A 19,417-nucleotide genomic window follows, 5' to 3' on the forward strand; every position below is an offset into this window, starting at 1 on the left:
AAAAGGCTTATTACATGCCTAATAGAGCTGAGTATTTTATTTATATCAAGAATTAGTTCTTCATACTAGATCTTCTAGAAAATGACCACAACCCACAGTCATATCTTTTTTTTTTAAGCAACACACGCACATTCTGTGCTTGCTGCAGCATAGGTGCGCAACAGTGATATCATTTTTTTTATGCTTCCCATATACTTTCTCATTACTTCATTGCATTGTGTACTATCGGCCATACCTGCATTCCTCACTATCCCCTGCACAACCCTGCTCCACAGCATCCATGTTTCATAGAATTCCTTTCTTTTTTTTTTTTCTCTCCAAATAGTTGTAGCTTTGTTAGATGTGTTCCTTCATCTCACTTGTTGCACCACTGTCACCAGTATCATTCTCATATCACTCCTGCGCGTTGTAGCTGCATCCCTGGCCCTTGTTTAAGGTAAACCTCTAAACTTGCCACTTCTGTATGTTATCATCTCTACATCCCAGCTGCAATACCACAACACTATTAGGCACTTTCCCTCCTGCCATTTCATAAAATCGTGTTCCCAGTCATGGATTATTCTCTCTAACTGTTGTGATCCACTGTATAGTTGCAAGACAAGCCCCTGTATACATGGCACTCCTCTCAAATGGCTTGTCTCCATTTCCCTGCAGCCTATCATCACACTCTCATTTGTAACATATGATCACCATCAAGTTTCAATCTATGTGTTCCCCACTATATACATCAAACAACACATCATTCATCCCCTTTGCATAATGGTCACTAATATATATCACCCATTAGGTATAAATTCCTCCGTTAGGTGCCTCCTTTCCCCATTACACTTGCATTTAGAGGGTATATATATATATATTCTGACTAACTTAGTAGGTCATTCGTGACCTTCAAATTAAACCTATTTTAGGTTCATCATCATCCTAAGATATTACGTTTAAAGATGCTATACATGATTCCAGTAGGAAATTTGCCTTTTACATTGCATTTTCCATTAGTGCAAAATATAGACATGAATATTTTATCAATTGCCTCTTAACTTCAATATGATGTCTTTTGCAAATTGTTTTCTCTATGTATTTTTCATCTTGTACTAACTTAGATTTTTGCGGGAAATAGGTGGAAAATGTTAACTTAAGAATGTTAATTTCCATTTCAATTTCAAGTTCTGCTCAAAGATTGTAATAGCTAGATATAATGAGAAGGTTACATTTCCAGCTCTTAGATAGAATGTATGAGCATGTATATACCTTAGAAATTGTTTGTTTTCATATCATTTTCCCCTTTATTGCAAAATGTCACAAATGGGCACACGAATGGCACGTGCACCATCCTAATAAGAGGTGATTAAATCCTAAGTTGATGATTTACATCAATGGCCATAGTCAGGGTGTGAACAAAACTTAGAATTTTCATCTTTTATGGAATAACATTGGATCTACACTGGATCCTCTTCAAAAATCATCATATTTTCAAATATTTCCTTCTTTCATTAGAGTTTAATTTAAAATTGGCTCAAAATATATATCAATGGCCATAGTCAGGATATATTGAGAGTTAATCTCATTTTAAACTCTATAAAAGCACCAAAATATGTTTTATTCTTCATGTGAATTTTAATACAGATTGTTATATAATACATTCAATGGCCATAGTCAGGGATGTATTATATTTTCAATCTTATTTTAATTCATTTAAAGAATGAAATATGCTTTTCAAAATCCAATTTCAAAATTCTTCAAATTCATTCATCATTTAGGATAGAATTACGTCATATTTTCAAAAATTCTTTTTCAAAACCCCAAGTGATTTTAAATATTTTTCTTCAAGTTTCTATTTCAAATTCAAATTCTATCTCATTTTCAAGATTAAAATTTGATTTCAAAGTCCAAATTGACTTTGAAATTTCAAATTCATGTTGTATTCAAAACTTCAATTTCCAAATCAAAATTCAAACTTCAAAGTTCAATTTAACTTTGAAGTTCCTGATTCATCTTCTGATTCAAAATCAAGATTATTTTCTTATCTTCAAAATTCAAAATCAAAGTTTGAGATTGATTCTGAATCTCAAAATTTGACTCTTCCTAAAATTTAAATCCAATTTGGGTTTTCAAAACCCAGACCCATCTTCAAAAGTCCTATTTGGACTTTCAAAATCCAAATCCAAAGTTAGAACCAATCCCAACTTAGATCTAGATTTCCAAATGCAATCTCCAATTTTGGATCTCAGACTTCGGATCCAAAATCCCTTTTAGGGTCCAGAATCCAACTCCATCTTGGATCTTAGACTTCAGATCCAAAATCTATTTTAGGGTCCAGAATCCAACTCCATCTTGGATCTCAGACTTCAGATCTGAATTTCATTACAAATTTCGGATCCAATTCCATCTTGGATCTCAGATTTCAGATTCAAATTTCATTTTATGATTCAGACTGTGGATTCAAATTCTATCTTGATTTCCGGATTTCGAATCCGATTCCATTTTTTATATCTCATCTAGATCTCTTAAACCCAATTCTATTTTTCAAACTCAATTTGGATTTCTCAAATCTCACCCTGATTTCAAGCTTCGAATATGGAATTCAATTCCATTTCAAAATATTCATTTTCTCTCCAAAATCCAAGTTCAAAGTTTTAAAATCCAAGGTCCATTTTTGACTTTAAAACTTTCTTTCCTTTACCTTATTATCTTAGCTTCAAAACATTCTTTTCAGAAGTCAAGATTTATTCTCAAACTCTGGTTATTTCAAAGACTTAGAACTTCAAAATATCTTTCCTGATCTATCTCGAGTTCTAAGTTAGATTCAACCATTCAGAAATCATTTCTTCACTCTATTATCAGATTCATCTCAGAGACACTTGGAGATTTCCAAACCATTTTTCAAAAAGAGCATACATCCTTGCATTGCACAAGCATGATTCTTTGTGCATTTAGATTTAGAATAAATTCTTAGATAATCTTTTAGCAAAGCAAAAAGGCATAAATTCGAGCCTTGGTTCGATTACCTCTGGTAAAGGCGTCAGAAACGATCGAACCTCGTACCGACGAGCGAATCCCGTCTCCCAATTTTTCCACAAATATTTTCAAAACGGAGGCGAGTAATTTTTCAAATCAAGGTCAAGTGAGACCTTCGCAAAGGAGTTCCTTTTCTCTTCTTTTCTTTTCTCTTCTCTCTTTTTTTCTGTCTTTTATTTTCTCTCTTCAAAAAGGAGAAAATAGAGGTTAGAAAAGAAAAGGAGAAGGAAGAGAGAGAAATACCAATGAGAGGAAAAATTTTGCGATGATCACAGACTCCAACCTCAAAGAGGATTCTCCAAGGGGAGGGGGGGAAGGGACGTCCCACCCTTGGTGACTCCCATATGCATTCAAATTCTTTTTTTAAATATGTTTTAATTAATTAAGTTTTAATCTAAGTATTCTAAATAATTTAACTAATTTATTGAAATTATTATAAAAATCATACTAACACTATGGATCCTATCCAAAAAGAGTCCACAATCCAACATTAAACCCTATTTTATTTAATTAATTAATTAAATATTAAAATTTCTATTTTATTAAAATTTTAATTTATCAAGATTTCTAGGTATTACATTGAATGCATCTATGTGGTCATATTGAGTCAATATAGCATGAATCTATCATTTCTAGCTCAATAGTTTTGTATCTATTTGTATCCAATATAAACTCTACACACACACACACACACACACACACACACACACACACACATATATATATATATATATATATATATATATATATATATATATATATATATATATATATATATATAGAGAGAGAGAGAGAGAGAGAGAGAGAGAGAGAGAGAGAGAGAGAGAGAGAGAGAGAGAAAGGGGTGAGTATGCATGCCTCGAGTATCCCAGTGTTAAGATATTGTTTTCCAGTGACTCAACCATGCTAATATGTTCAAGATATTGCATTTCTCATAAAATGATGCATGGTTTGTGTTTTCTCAAAAAAAAATATATACTTTTCAATTTAAAATACTGTGGGATTATAAAAAAACTTGCTTACATGTCAAAAGGAGCTGATTTAAAAGCTACCCCCTACTAAGTAGACGATATAACACATGTTTATGGTAAAAAATTTAAAAATAAAAAAATTGGTGAAAAACTGAATGCACATCGCTTTCACAGATAAATTCATGTATGCCTATATAGTGTGATGAAAATATGCCAAATGAAACATAATAAATGAACTTTTTACCTTTTTAATATTTTTTTTTTCAATTTTGACCCTGTAGATATGTTCAACATGGTCAATTTACTAGGAATTAACACCTTGATCATATTTTTCAATAAAAAAATGATATTTGGAGCTTCAAGAATTTATGAAGATTTTGGATGGTTGATTTTCTAAACCTTATAAAAACCTACTCATTTATTCATATCAAATGCTTCAAGAGATGATCGTTATAAATTTAAACACATACATCACATCTGTACAGTCAAAATTTAAAAATATTATTTGTGTGAGATTCACTTTCTCATGAAGTCTCATGAGACTTGAAATCTCATAAGATTTTGAAAGTGGATTTCTTTTGAACAGTATTTTCGCTTTTCACAAACACAACCAAATTTACCCTAAAAGGATCATGTGTGTTTTCAAAATTTAGATAGTCTTGGACACGATTTCCCTGTCATAACTATAAAAACTTCAGGATCTATGTCCAATGTAGGGAAATATGATGAGCTGCTCATGGTTGGCCCATTTTTGGTTCATAAAGAGCTCATTCAAACTGGTAAAATAAGTTTAGAAAGCAAAGGTGAACAATAAGTCTTAGGCTTTGCTCAGCTTGTACAGTCATTAAGCAGTAAAAAAAATTTATCTTAAATATACTTTTTTTGTTTTGAAGAAGTTATCTTAAATATACTTTATATCACATGATGGAGTGTAAATTAAACCATGCGGTGTTTGGCTTGCAATCAATAAGTTTGAAGTTTTAATCATATTGTTTTCGACTTTAAAACAATGTATTTTTTATGTAATCTAGATCCTTTGAGTTTGTTGTAATAGATGTAGAGTTTGAATCCTATTACTTTCAGCTACGAAACAATGTATTTTTCTTTTAAATGAGCGAGTTCGAACTCAGCTTGTTTTTTCTGAGCTCAACTCGATTCAATTCTACTTGCCACAAAATTGAGCTGAGCCTGAACACTGCATGTGCAGTTTTAGTTCCAATTGTTGTTTGGCCTTATTATGTCCTCTAAATAGGTCAAAAGGGTAGAATGGTTATTCTCCAACTCCAAACCCACACCAATCCAAAGAGCATTGTTGTGACCAAATCGGCCGAAAGATGATTCAAAAGATTCATTTTTTTATTTTTTTAGGGTTTAAAAAGTTTTAATATTTTTTTTATCTTTTAATGACAAGTATTATTTGATGGTAAAAGTTGATTGATTCAGTTCCATGCAATGTTGTTAAAAAAGGCTCAGTAGGTGAATCGTTTTTTCAAAAAAAAAAACTCTCCGAGAAATTAGGGGCGTCAACTGGCCAAGTTTACCGGGACCCAACCTCAACCAAAATCCTATAGGGTCTGGGTATGGTTATAAGTAAGAAGACCCAATTAAGACCTGGGTCCAGACCCGAAAGTCTAATTAATACATTGACTTGGGTATAGTTTGTGAAATTTTATATCAAACCCAGACCCGACCTGAGTTCCGCAATTTGTCAGTGTAAAAATGATAAAAAATATAGTTGTACGGAGTATGGTCCGAGTTTGTTCCACGAAGTTCTTATCTGGGTATGTTTTTTTTATAGTAGAACCGATTAGACTCAAGCCCAGACCCGATACTATATCCAAAAATTCGGTCCAAGTCAGATTCCACCTGGGTCAGAACCAAACCCGGGTGTAAACAGGTACGGCCCCTTTTGAATGGCTTTTCGGCCGATTGGATCTGAATTGGCCGATCCGGCTACATTGGATCCATGAGATACGATTTTTTTCATTATTTTAACAAACCGACTCAGTTAGTGAACCGAATCAACAGATTTCAACAACATTTTGACGAGGGAAGCAAAGGTGGGGGATGTGGGGGAGTGCGAGAAAGTGGGGAAGGCAATGAAAACTGCGTCTAGGTTCTGCTCATTTTCTTTCCCCAACTACGCACACGTACGCATGAAAACAAAACATTGTTTAAATACACACTCGGGAAGTTTCGGCCCGTTCTGTAATTGATTTCTATTTTGTATTCTGGTGAAAACACAACACAATTTTTGGGTTTTTCTTTTCTTACTGCACTTTCTAGAGAGAGATAGAGAGAGAGAGACTTGGTTTTATTTCTCTCGTCTTCTCATTCTTTACTGCAAACTGAGAGAAAAGGAGACAGCCCAATCTTGTCCCAAACCAACAACGGCGGGGGTTTTCCTGGTTTAACCGGATTTCACTTGAAGAATCAGATATTTAGAGCGTCATTCCTTCTTTTTCGCGTGTGTCTGTGTGTATCTTTGCGAAGTGGATGGGTCTGAATTGTTTGTTGAGGTGTTCATTTGGGAGGTTAATTGCTTCTGCTTTTCCATCTCAGAAGTGGTTTTGCAGGTGCGTTTCGGTATGTCCTTGCTCATCGATTGTCGTGGTTTCATATTCTCAGAGGACCCATATCCTTCTGTGACTCCGTCTTGTTTTTCCTTTGGGGATCGTTTTGGTTTTCTTCTTTTTTCTTTTTTCTTGTTTTTTGGGTTGGTTTATGTGTTGGGCGGTTCAGTTTGAATTGATTGTTAAAATTTAGGATCTGGATCTTTCTAACTTGTGTTCTAGGAATGTGGTATTCTTCTTGTTTCCTGTATTGGGTGTCTAAGATTTTGTTAGGGAGGTGCTTTCTTTTTCGGGTTTTATGTAAGGTCTGTAATGTTTGCCCTATTTTTGTCTAAATTTTGGAGCTTAAAAGTGGGAGCAAAATATGGTTGCCACCCCAGCTTTTCTGGCAGGAGCAGTTAGTGCACGTCACCTTGTGTTGGGACGTTGCAAGTTCGAACCCCATGGTATGGTTGTATAACTGGTAGGGGTCTGCCTAACCCCAGCTTTCTCTGTCAAAAAAAAAAAATGGTTGCCACCCTGTACACAGTTTTGGAATGCAATTAATCTCTCGTGTGATTGCATTAGGCTATCAGTTGAATAAATTCTGAAGTTGGAGTTTTACTCCTGGTGCTTATCTGTGGAGGTTTTGCTTCAGGTCATTGGAGTTCCAACAATTTTCTGTTTCAGAATATAAGGGGTTACGATTTTAGGTTCTGAAGTCATCTTAAAGGGTTTTGGTACTCTTTGATTTCGTACTGGTTTTTCTTTTCTTATTTTTAGATCTTTCTGATCATGATAATGAGCATGGTTTGGTTTATTTTTTGTTTTCCTCGCCTAAATATCGGAGCTAGATACTGAGAAGCCGGAAGGATTGATTCCTCAGGAGACTTGATATGGATGGTTTTTAGGTTTTGGATTGGTTTTTCTCCTTTTCATCTTCTTGGTTTTAGATTTTAAGCCTTTGGCCTTCAGAAAGAGCCTGTTGGGGCTCTCTTTTATCAGAAATGCGAATTTGATTTTGAGTGTAAGAAGTTGTTCTATTATCCATCTTGTATTTGAGTGAAGTTGGGAACTTGATTACTTTCCTATTAGTATTAGATTGAACTAACTTAATCGTTCTTTGCTTTGAGCATTTGGCTTTAATCATAAGTATGTATCCTGACGTTGAGTATTTTGCTTTTAATTATTGTCTTTAGGTTTTTTGGGCTTTAAGTGTGTTATAGCTCTACCTATTTTTACTGGGTTAAGAAAGGAGAATGAACTGCTATTCCAAATGCGTTAGAGTATTGTATGATTCCGTTTATCAGTTTGCGTTGCTTGTCATGGTCAACAACTGAATGTGTACTTCATGTTGCATGTTCTGATGGTGTGAGAACCCATGAAATTAAATTTGATATTAAATATAAAACGAAATGCAGGATTAGAAAAATCACGCTTTGCTGTCTTAGATTTATTTGTTTCAGAAATTTTCCTTCTTGTTCTGGTGATTTTCTTTACTATTGGGACACATTCTGAATATGGTCTTTTGTGTTTGTTGGTTTACAGGTTTTTTTATATTTAGGGATTAATATTCTGATGGGAAGGGAAGGTTTATATGTGCATGTCATTCCTCCTGACCTGGAATTGTCTCATTGACGCAATGTTAACATTAGGACGGCGTCTGCTAATGTCTTCCATGCTTTTATCCGTTTCTGTCTCCCATGGGGTTTGCAATTGCGACGATGATGGTCTCTGGAGCATTGAAAGCATTTTGCAATGCCAGAAGGCAAGTGATTTCCTCATCGCGTTGGCATATTTCTCAATCCCTCTTGAACTCCTGTATTTCATAAGCTGTTCAAATGTTTTCCCATTTAAATGGGTGATTGTTCAGTTTGGAGCATTCATAGTTCTATGTGGTTTGACACACTTTCTGACTGTATGGACCTATGTCCCACACTCGTTCCATCTCATGCTAGCGCTTACTATTTTCAAATTCTTTACTGCTCTGGTGTCCTGCGCGACTGCCATTACCCTAGTTACCCTTATTCCGCAACTCTTAAGAGTGAAGGTTCGTGAAGTTTTTCTCAAGCAGAAAGCTCGGGAGCTTGACAGAGAGGTGGGGATGATGAAGAAACAGGAAGAAACAAGTTGGCATGTGCGGATGCTCACACAGGAGATCAGGAAATCACTCGATCGACATACCATTTTGCATACTACTCTTGTTGAGCTATCAAAAACTTTAATACTTCAAAATTGTGCGGTTTGGATGCCAAATGCCCAGAAAACCGAAATGGTTTTGATGTATGAGTTCAAAAATCGGAATTTAAAGCTTTCTGTTCCAATTAATGATCCAGATATTGAGCATATAAAGGCAACAAAGGGGGCAAAAATCCTGACACCTGATTCACCACTTGCAGCAGCAAGCAGTTGTAGTTTGGTGGCTGAGGGAGGGGTTGCTGCCATCAGGATGCCAATGTTGAGAGCTTCAAATTTCAAGGGTGGGACCCCTGAAATGGTAGAGGCTTGTTATGCTATTCTTGTTCTGGTTCTTCCAGGTGAATGTTCTCAAGTTTGGAGCGGCCAAGAGTTGGAGATTGTTGACGTTGTTGCCGATCAGATTGCCGTTGCTCTCTCTCATGCTGCAGTTTTGGAGGAATCACAATTGATCAGAGAGGAATTAGAGGCACAAAATCGAGCACTGCAACTGGCGAGGAGCAATGCCATGATGGCCAGCCAAGCACGGAATTCATTTCAGAAGGTGATGAGTAATGGTACGAGGAAACCTATGTACACCATCTCTGGCTTGCTGTCGGTGATTCAGTGTGAGAATCTCGATTCCAGTCAGAGGTTGATTGTGGATACAATAGTAAAGACAGGAAACGTCCTCTCCAAGTTGATCAATGATGTGATGGAGATTTCAAATGTTGATCACGCTTGGCTGTCTCTGGAACTGCGATCATTTCAGCTGCATCCCATGATCAAGGAAGTGGCAGCCTTGGCAAAGTGTCTGTGTTCTTGCAGAGGTTTTGATTTTGAGTTTGAAGTTGAAAGAACATTGCCAGAGCTGGTGATTGGTGACGAGATACGCATTGTTCAGGTGATATTGCATATGGTCGGGAACATGTTAAGTTGCATCCATGGAGGGGGCTTGATTTTGTTTCGTGCCTATGTTGAGGATGAGAGTGAGTTGAGCGAAGAAGCAAGGTGGTCGCCATGGAAGCCAGAGTTGCTATCCAATGGTTATGTGTATATAAAAGTTGAATTGAAGAATAAGAGTTGTGTAAGTGATGAATCAACCTCTGAATCAAGTGGGTTGACAAGGAAGAACAGTGGGGAAGGGACATGTGAGGGGCTTGGATTCACAATGTGTAAAAGGATTGTTCAGGTATGACCTGGCTCACCATTGGCACTGCTGCCTTTCTTTCCTTTCTTCTTTTCTTTTTCAGTGGATGTGTTAGGGTGAAGTAGCATAATTCAGATGTCCACTGTCCTCTGTGGTTATTTGCTGAAATCATTCCTGAGTGCTGAGGAAGCATGTTAATAGTCCAAATTACTGATAAGAATGTAAATAATTTGGATATTATAATATGCGCCGATCATCATGGTTCTATTTGGTTTTAGCATTTGGTCTGTCTTTTTTCTCGATAGATCTCAGATTCTGTTAGGATTTTGAATGCGAGGATTTCTTCACTGAAATAGATAATCAAACTGACCTTCCAAAAGAGGAGGAAAACCATACTGAAATAATTTGCTTTTGTAATTACTTTAGTCTCAATGTTTAGTGCATGCTGATGCCAAGGAGTGCGTCATTTTCCATTGTTGTGTCTGATACTAAGAATTTATCTGCTTATTACGATAATGTTACATTAATGCCACCAGCTTGTCTTGATTTCCATTGGTGAGATGATGACATTTTCTGTATTATAAAGTTGCAGTCCTTTTCTTTCCTTTTTCAAGGAACAATGGTCACTAGGCATCTTAACTATCTTTGTTTAATGACTCGTCACTGTGTCAGATGAATCCGTCTCTCAACTTGATTTTCATTGTTTAAAATGCTGATGCTTATTATTGTGAAGCACTTTCTGTGATGCAAAAGTTGCTGTTTTTCTGTTCCTCCTGTGATGATGATCATTGATCGACTACCACATCCTTAAATATTCTTTCTTATGAGACACAAATAATGTCCGCATTTCCATTATTACAATGAATTTGCTTTTCCTTTGATTTAAATTTTAAAAATTATTAATCGGCATTGTGCATTTTGTAGTCAAGTATATCTAATTTGTCATTGTAAGATACTGTGTTGAGAATTCTACAAAGTACCACCATCCTCTCAGAATTGTGGTGTTTACCTTGCATAGATGTCTATTGCCTTGAAGACTAAGCAATAGCAATACCAATTTTTGGATGGATTGAATTTAATTTTCAATCTTTGGATTACCACATCAAGATGTTACCCATTCTTGGCAATCTGAGATTGAAAATTGGACATTTCATTTGTATAATTAACTCTTTTCTGCATATCCCTATATTTATTTTTCTATACTGTTCTCATGCAGATGATGCAGGGTAACATTTGGTTAGTTTCCGACAGAAGCGGCCTAGCTGAGAGCATGACTCTTATGCTGAGGCTCCAAGTCCAGCAATCTACATTGTTGTTACATGAGCCTGAACCATCCGAGCATCTTAGTCGTTCTATCCTTAAAGGACTGAACGTCCTTATTGCTGATGGTGATGGTGCCAACCGTGCAGCCACGCGCATGATGCTAGAGAAATTGGGCTGCCGGGTCTCCGTTGTGGCCTCTGGTTTAGACTGCCTCAATGCTCTTGGCTGCCATAGTGACCCTTGGGACCCTTTCCGAGTGGTGATATTGGACATCCACTTGCCAGGCATGGATGGTCTTGAGGTTGCTCGCAGGGTCAGGAAAACCAATGTTATGTGGCCACTGGTCGTTGCACTGACTGCAAGCACCGACGATGGCATACAGGAGAAGTGTCTGCAGGTGGGAATGAATGGTATTATATGGAAACCAGTCCTGTTGGATGCCATGGGCGGTGAGCTCGCGAGGATCATCCAGCGGGGAAGTCCTATTGTGTGAGTGCATGGAGTTTGGTTTGCATCAACTCAGCGCACTGTTTTACTGGATTAAGTTACTGATTCATTAGTTTGAATTTTTTTCTCTAAAGAAAATAAAGCTAGAGTTCTAGTTTCCAGGTTGTTGGATCTCGGCAATGAGAGAGAGAGAGAGAGAGTTTGGTCTTTCCAAGATAAATTAGGTTTATGATTGATGCAATTTTTTGATAAAGTATTTTTAAAAGATATTTTTCAATAAAAGCATTTGTGTAAATCATGAATTATAAAAATTGGTTCACGCATGTGGCGAAATCCGGGTCAAACATAAGAAACGTGTTTAAGAACTTTTGTACCTCACAAAAATAATTAAATAAATAAAATAAAAACAAACAGGCTTTTTTTTACAATCTAACTTAAAATAAATGGCCTTCTCGCCTTAAAAAAAGATCTGCAGGGTTTTGTTTTTTCCTGATTCATGTGTATGATTCTTTACTATCATGTTTTTATCTTTCCCGAAACACAAAAAGAAAAACACAAAATACGATAAATCACAATCAACTAAAACTAATTAATTACTTAACATACTCTAACTAACTAACTAACATGTCACAAACAGACAATAAACATTAAATCAATCTAATGACATAAAGCAATAAAATCAATTCTAGTTTAAACTAATTAACAAAAAGTAAGAATGGAACAAACTTAACTAATTAACTATGGATTGTTGAATTAACTAGGCAATTGAAAAGAAACGTGGAATCAAAATAACTATTATTAATAAAGAAAGAAAGAAGATTGACATAAACCTAATCTAATTAAATTGCAAATTGTTGAACTATACGTTAACCCCTAAAAGTGTTGCAGCAAACTAATTACAAAACAGAAAGTTAAAACAATGCTAATCTAACTTTCTACAAGAATAATTAAAAGACTCTATTTACTAAATGAAATAAAGTGCTGCAGATCTAAAACATGATCATTGTTGATCACATTGATATATGTGATTAACGGTGATGGTGTGAAACACGGCTCTTAAAAGTGTGCAATAAAAAAATTACAATCTACTGAAATCTTAGCCTTACACAATGTATTATCATCAATTGTGTCAGGCCTGAAAACGCACATTCAAAATATGATCAGGACTTCAAATCAGAGCATAATAATCTGCGCACACCAATCAGCACGCGTGGTCTGAATGTCACGCTGATTGGTTTGAGGTAAACCAGTTCAATGGGTCAGTAAAAATCAGTTGGTCAGTGATCATGCATATATTTTGCATTTTATTCATTCAACTTTATGCATGATCCGTTGAAAAATCGTGTTAAAAACCCAGTCTTATCGATATTTTTGAGAAACTGCATTTAAATTAAAAATAAAGGAACAACTGTGTTTTTCAATGCTTGATTTTGTTTATGACGTATTAATTAGCATAGAAGTATTTAAATCATATTTTATTTGGTTTAAGAAAGGTACTTTTGTGAAACAAGTTTTCAGAAACACTGTTGTGAAATTTTTGAAAATATATTAGAGTTTTCTGAAAAAATATGTAAACCTAATTTCTTGAGTATAAATAGTAATATTTTTCTCACATCACACGTTTTCCCTTCTCTGTAGCCTGCACCCCCCTCTTTCTCTCCTCTCTGCCTTCCATTCTTCCTTTCTCTCCCTTGTTCGATCGACCGATTGCCTATCTCTTTTTTCTTGCTTCTTATATTTTTCAATACTTCTTCTAAACTCCGCCGTCATTGTTTCCTAGCATCCCCTTTGTCGAAGAGAGAGTGAAGTTTGTTTGATTGCAGCGGGAAAGAACATCTTCTTCTCAACCTATCCGTTGAAAGCGAATCGTATGGTTTGCTTCTTCTTTTTCGTTTCACCGTAGTTTTAGTTTTTGCATATCATAAATCATATCATTGCATAGTTTGCATATTTAGTTTAGATTAGTTTAAATTTAGCATCTAAAAAATATATATTTTGCTTAATCTAGATTAGCCGTTTTAGTTGATTGCGCATAAAATAACTATAGTCTAATCAAACTGATAGTTTTAACATAGCGATTTTTTGTATGTTCTTAATTTTTAATTAAGTTTAGGTTAGATCTAGATTAGAGTTATTCCGCATCATATTTTTAATATTCAGTGTTTTATAGATCACGTGAATAGTCTTTTTACTATTAGTCGATTTAGCGTCTTGCATAGTTTCTCAAAATTTTTTTATGGCATCAAATAGATCGTAGTTTCATTATTTTGTTTACTATTCAATATCTGCCATTAAGTCTTTATTAAATATTAGATTAGTTTTTAGTTAGTTAGGTTAATTATTAGATTAAAAAAAAATGGTAAACATATAGTGTAGCATTTTTTTTATTGCAAGTAGCTAGTTAACGTTTTTTTTTATTAGTATTTCTATTCAGCCAAATAATGTAGTTTTAATCTTTGTCGTCCTTTCTTAGTAGACAACCATTTTATTTAGTTTCAGCAGTTTTTAGTTCATTGCCTAGATTAACTTAAAAATATTTTATTTGGTTCAGCCAAGTTATACGTTTTTTCGATTATTGCAATCTTATTTAATTGACATAGTTGACGTTGTTGTTCAAGTTGCAAGTAAACCAGGTTTTTAATTTATTTAGTCAGTCGTGATATTTTTTTATTCATGTTAAGGTTACTTAGGTTTTACTTCAATCATATTTTTAGAGTTAAGTTCATCGTTGAATGCTAATAGCTGAGCTATGTTGTGTTCTTTCATTCATATTTTTTTAGATTAAATAGATTAGGATAGGTATTATATTATATCAAAGTTTGAATTACGTACAACAAGTTTTCTTATTGGTCGTTTGTTTGTTAGTAATCATTAAGCTTATATTTTGTTTAGTAGCTGTTTGCATGTTTTAGTGATTTGTGCAAATTAATTAAAGTCTTTGTTAGTTAACATTTTTTGTGCTTTAGTTGTTGTTAGTCTTGCTACTTAGTAAGGTTATGTTAGTTAATTAGTTAGTCTGTCATATTAGGTTGATCTCTTTCTTGATTTCTTGCTTAAGTTATAGTTAGTTACAAATTATATTCTTATTTGTTCATAGTTAGTTTTCATATTTTGTCTTTTAGCACTTTAGTTTGCTATAAGTTAGTTCATAGTTCATGGTTCATGTAAGTTTATTTCATGCTAGTTTAATTCATGATTTTGTGATTTTTAGCTAAAACTAACATTGAATTTTTATGAGTTTTTGTGTTTTGATTTGTATTTCGTCTTTTGATTTTTACAGGAAATATGTTCAGACGTGTGGTGAGCCCTCAAAAATACCCCCGAAAAGCCCTCTGAGGTCTCCAAAAGATCCCTCGAAAAGGCCCTTTGAGCCCCTCAGGAAGCCCTCAACTATATCAAATAGCTAAAACACCAAGGGACAAGAAGCTCAAACACTGAAGACCTTTTCTTTTCTTTTTAGCTTAGGCTTTTATTTCATTCAATTCTATTCAATTTTGGTTTGTAATAAGACACTTATTATTTTTATTTATTTGAGCCCTCCGCAGAGGGCCACACTTTCATTTATTTAATTAATTTTTATTTTTCAAGGCAATAATGAGTAGCTTAGTTTTTTGTGGAATACAAATTATTTTTTTCGTTCACTGAGTTCGACCCAAACTTTACCACTAGTGTGAACCGGTTTTTATTATTTGATGCACGGTTTGCATAAATATTTTTACTGAAAATATATTTTTAAAATGCTTTATTGAAAAAGTTGCATCAAATTTTTGGCGCCGTTGTCAGAGAACGGTGATTGAAATACGAGTATTCACTTTATTGCTTCTTGTGTGTTCTCGTTTTACTTAGGATTGTTAGTTTCTTTTCTGCATACTATTTAGGGTTGCTAGTTTATTTTTCTTGTTCCTTAACTAGGATTGCTAGTTTGCTTTTGTATTTAAAATTTTTAGAACCATGTTGCTTGTGAGCCCTAGAGACCAATTTACTTTTCCTGCACGACCCACCTATTAGGTCTCCCCTTAGGAGGTGACTGTGCACGATTGATATTGTGCTTATAGTTTGCTTTTCTGCAAAATATTTGTTTGGCTGTTGATCATGCATAAATTCATACATTTTTATGCATGATCGTGTGCGACAATCGTTTAAAAATGCTTCTTTGCGATGGTTTTCATAGATTTTCATCAAATTACAATTTGAGCAATTTGAGCCCTTTTTGTGAACTTAATTAAGTTTTTGGAAAACACTTTCAGAAAATGGAGTTGTTTGAAATATTTGAAAAATATATGAACTCTTTTTGAAAATTCTTTCAAAAACCTAATTAAAAAGCTATAAATAGGAGGTTTTGAGAAAGAGGGGGGCGTCTCCCACCTTGAGATTCATGCCCCCCCTCTGTCTCTCTCTCTCCTCTCGTTCTTCTTTCTTTCTCCTTTATTTCTCTCTTATCTCTTTCATTTTCCTCTCTCTTTCAGCCAGTTTCATCTTCTCCTCTCTTCTACTTCTCTTCTTCTTGCTCTTCTCTTCTCTACCTTTTTTCCTCACTGAGGTCTTCTTCTTCTTCCATCAAGGAGTGCAGCATGACGACCACATATCGTGGAAAGACCGCTCTTCTCTCAACCCATCCGTCGGAGGTAAGCCGCTCAGGTAAACCTCTTCTCCCCCGTCTCTGTAGTACTTAGAATCATTGCATATATCATAGTTGATTTTTTTCATCTTCATAGCATAGAGCATAGTCGGATTCGTATTTGTTTCGTTAATGCATCTTAGAATAATTCATATGCATCGTAGAATAATTTAAGGTATTGTGTTTTAGTCTAGTTAAGATATTATATTCTTTGTTTTACATGCAGCAAATTGATATTTTTCTTGGGAAACGCATAACCGAGCTATAGCGTTTTGGTGAAAGCAATCTTAACGGTGAATTGAATCACACAGGCCATGTGTGCGCGTTCAGTTTAACTAAAAGAGCTTATTTGTATTATCTACTGGTTTTGTGTGATTTTTAAAAGTAAACATATGTGCGTGAACGGCACTGCTGATCACGTTTTGGTCTGATGGCGTGTATGTGCTTCATAGGCTGCGTGTAATTTGGTTTCAAGTGCGGCAGTGAGAAATAGTTATTTAGCTATTGAGTAAATTTCTTTTATTTTGGCATAGATTGACGTGTATAGAGTAGTAGTTCATCTCCAGGAGTTTTTAGCGTAGAGTAGATCATTAATTCCTTGTCAATTTGTTTATCTAATTAGCATGTCTTAACTTTTATGTTTTATGGTTATAGTTGAATTCATATTCTAATGTATTTAGTAGTTTATTTTTTCTCTTATCTAAGTAGTTGCTGTAGATTTTTTGTTTAAGTTGGCAGCTTTATTTTCTTTTATTAGAATCAATCAGTCATAACGTAAGGCATGTTTTCTCGTCAATTAGTCATCTAGAATTTGGCAATAGGTAGAGTAGAATTGAATTTCTTTATGTGCGAGACTCAGATCCCACGGGCCCCGTGGCTGCTGTTAATCACGCCATAGTCCAGCACTAGTTGGCATAATTGTTAAGTTAGTGTTAGTCTCATTTGCTAGATTAGGGATACGTAATTAGTTAGTTGTTAATCTAATGTGTTTCGTGCAGCATAATTATTTAGTTAGATCTTAGTACACATGTTTCTTTAGCAATTAATTGGTTCATACAATAGTTCAACAGTAGTTATTTGTTTACCTTAGTTATAGTTTAATTAGCTTAACATTGTTTGTTTAGCATTTTACCTTACCGTGTTCTTTTCTTTAAAGTTAGTTTAGTATATTTCATAATGGATCAGATTCAAGCTTTTTATTTGAAGAATTAAGTTAGTCTTGGGTTAATTCAGAATTATTTTTTTAGTTTTGCCTTATAGTTTACATAGTCCATTCATATTCACGTTTGTTGTTGATTAAAATTAGCTTAGCTATTTTATATTTAATTAGATTACATTAGTTTATTCAAATTAGTCGTGCTTTTTAAGTTCACGTTTTGTTGAATGAAAATCAGGGATTTGTTTTATTGCATATTCTATTAGATTCACGGTTTTAGTGTATTTTAAGAATTAGTTAGTCATTAGTTTGTTACATGAATTAGTTTTTGTTAGTTAGTTTCGCTATTTAGTCTTTTAACACTTTTGTTTGTTACAAGTTAGTTGATCTTTGTTACAGCTAGTTAGTTTATTTCATGTTAGTTTAATTCATATGTTTGTAATTTTTGCTCATACTAACCTTCGATTTTAGTGTAGTTTTCTTTCTCATTTTCGTGTTTCGTCTTTTGATTTTTACAGGGAAGCATTCAGACGTGCGGTGAGCCCTTGAAAGTACTCCCAAAGAGCACTATGAGTTCCCTAAAAAGTTCCCTCAAAAGACCCCTCAGGGAGCCCTCAAGAAATAAGAAAACCTAAAACGACAATCAATCAAGGGACAAGAAACTTAGATCACTGAAGACCTTTTATTTTATTTTTAGCTTAGGTTTTTATTTTATTTTATTCAATTCAATTCAATTTGGGTTTGTAATAAGGTATTTTATTTTTATTTGTTTAAGTCCTTTGCAAGGGGCCACACTCTCATTTATTTAGTTAATTAATTTTTATTTTCAAGGCAATAAAGAGTAGTTTAGCTTTTCTGTGAAATACAAAGTATTTTTTCCGTTCCCTGAGATCGACCCGAACTCCACTACTAGTGCAAGCCAGTTTTTATGATTTAATGCACAGTTTGCACAAACGTTTTTATTGAAAAAATATTTTTAAAATGCTTTATTGAAAAAGTTGCATCAGGTGCAAGTGAGTGGTGCGTGTTTACTGCTTTTAGTTTTCTTTTTCTTTACTTATTTTGTGGTTTGGCCACTTTGCACGTTAGGTAGATAGAAAACTAGTTCCTTAGGACCGTTGCTGCACCGGTCTACCCTCAGGTGTATAAAAAAACGACACTCACTTGACTTCAAGCTTGTGGAGACTTTAGAGAACCCCGAGTCCCTCGTTAGGAGAGCCTGTAGACCCGGCTCCATGGCACACTTTCAAAACTACTTTTGGATACTAGAGTTTGGATGTGAGAAAGTTTAAAAGAGAATATTTGCTTTTTTCCTTTTTCTATCATGCCAAAAAACAGTCTGATTAATGTTAATAAGGACCCAATGACCAAAATACCCTTCATAAAAACAAGGAAAGTAACCTATCACACTTCAAGACACAAAAGACGAGTGATTTATCATTACCTAACCCAACATAAACATTGGTTTTAATTTTATCAAAAGATTCTCTTAATCGAGGAATTACTTATACTTGTGACAGTGATTTGGACCTAGAAACAAGTATCAATGATACTTTCAGGGAAAGGGTGTATCGTTGGACACCCAAAAAGTTTGACCGAATTCGAACCACGTTGCACCGTTGATCGTGCCCACCATCAGCGGTGCAAAAAAAAAATCACTCAAAAAGTTCTTTAGCAGCAGTCGCGACCATCGTTAAAGACCTTACAGGCTTTTGCCTGATAGCCTGTATGGTCAAAGACCTTTTTTGCGATTTTTTTTTGGCAGTTGATCGCACATGCAATCAGCGGCGGAGGTTTGTCCAACATTTATGTTCGTTGATACGAAATGATATCATGATTTATTGTGATATTCTCAAAGCTGATATGCTATTTTTAGAATATCTCTAATTTTGAGAACGTCACATTTTTATTATGTATTAACTCGATGGATTACCTTTTGTATTTTCTAGATTTTTATTTTTCACACATATTATACAATATTTTTAAAATGTTCATATATGCTGACACTTTTCATGTCAATTTTTCAAGAAAACAAAAAATTTCACTATATATCACAAATTTTACTATGAT

The 19,417-nt window shown here is 34.6% G+C and overlaps 1 protein-coding gene across 2 annotated transcripts; it reads left to right on the plus strand.

Annotated features, from left to right (window-relative positions):
* Positions 1–6,066: 6,066 nt before the first annotated feature.
* Positions 6,067–11,744, plus strand: LOC149822328 (ethylene receptor 2-like). 2 transcript variants are annotated; one of them, XM_089980905.1, is made up of 3 exons: positions 6,067–6,102; positions 8,087–9,905; positions 11,080–11,744. In XM_089980905.1, the coding sequence occupies exons 2-3, from the start codon at positions 8,136–8,138 to the stop codon at positions 11,617–11,619; spliced, it is 2,310 nt and encodes a 769-aa protein (XP_089837031.1). In that variant the 5' UTR covers positions 6,067–6,102; positions 8,087–8,135; the 3' UTR covers positions 11,620–11,744. The 2 variants fall into 2 exon arrangements, with proteins under 2 accessions (XP_089837031.1, XP_089837032.1); XM_089980906.1 differs by lacking the exon at positions 6,067–6,102 and adding an exon at positions 6,176–6,562.
* Positions 11,745–19,417: the final 7,673 nt, after the last annotated feature.

The sequence above is a fragment of the Nuphar pumila genome, chromosome 11 (assembly GCF_984573655.1).
Source record: "Nuphar pumila chromosome 11, dmNupPumi1.hap1.1, whole genome shotgun sequence".
In the NCBI taxonomy this organism is placed as follows: domain Eukaryota; kingdom Viridiplantae; phylum Streptophyta; class Magnoliopsida; order Nymphaeales; family Nymphaeaceae; genus Nuphar; species Nuphar pumila.

Bases quoted from the DNA above. Each gene is read 5' to 3' on its own strand.
- LOC149822328 (XM_089980905.1), top strand. From the start codon at position 8,136: ATGTGCATGTCATTCCTCCTGACCTGGAATTGTCTCATTGACGCAATG. The intron at 9,906-11,079 runs GTATGACCTGGC...GTTCTCATGCAG, and splicing joins TGTGTAAAAGGATTGTTCAG to ATGATGCAGGGTAACATTTG.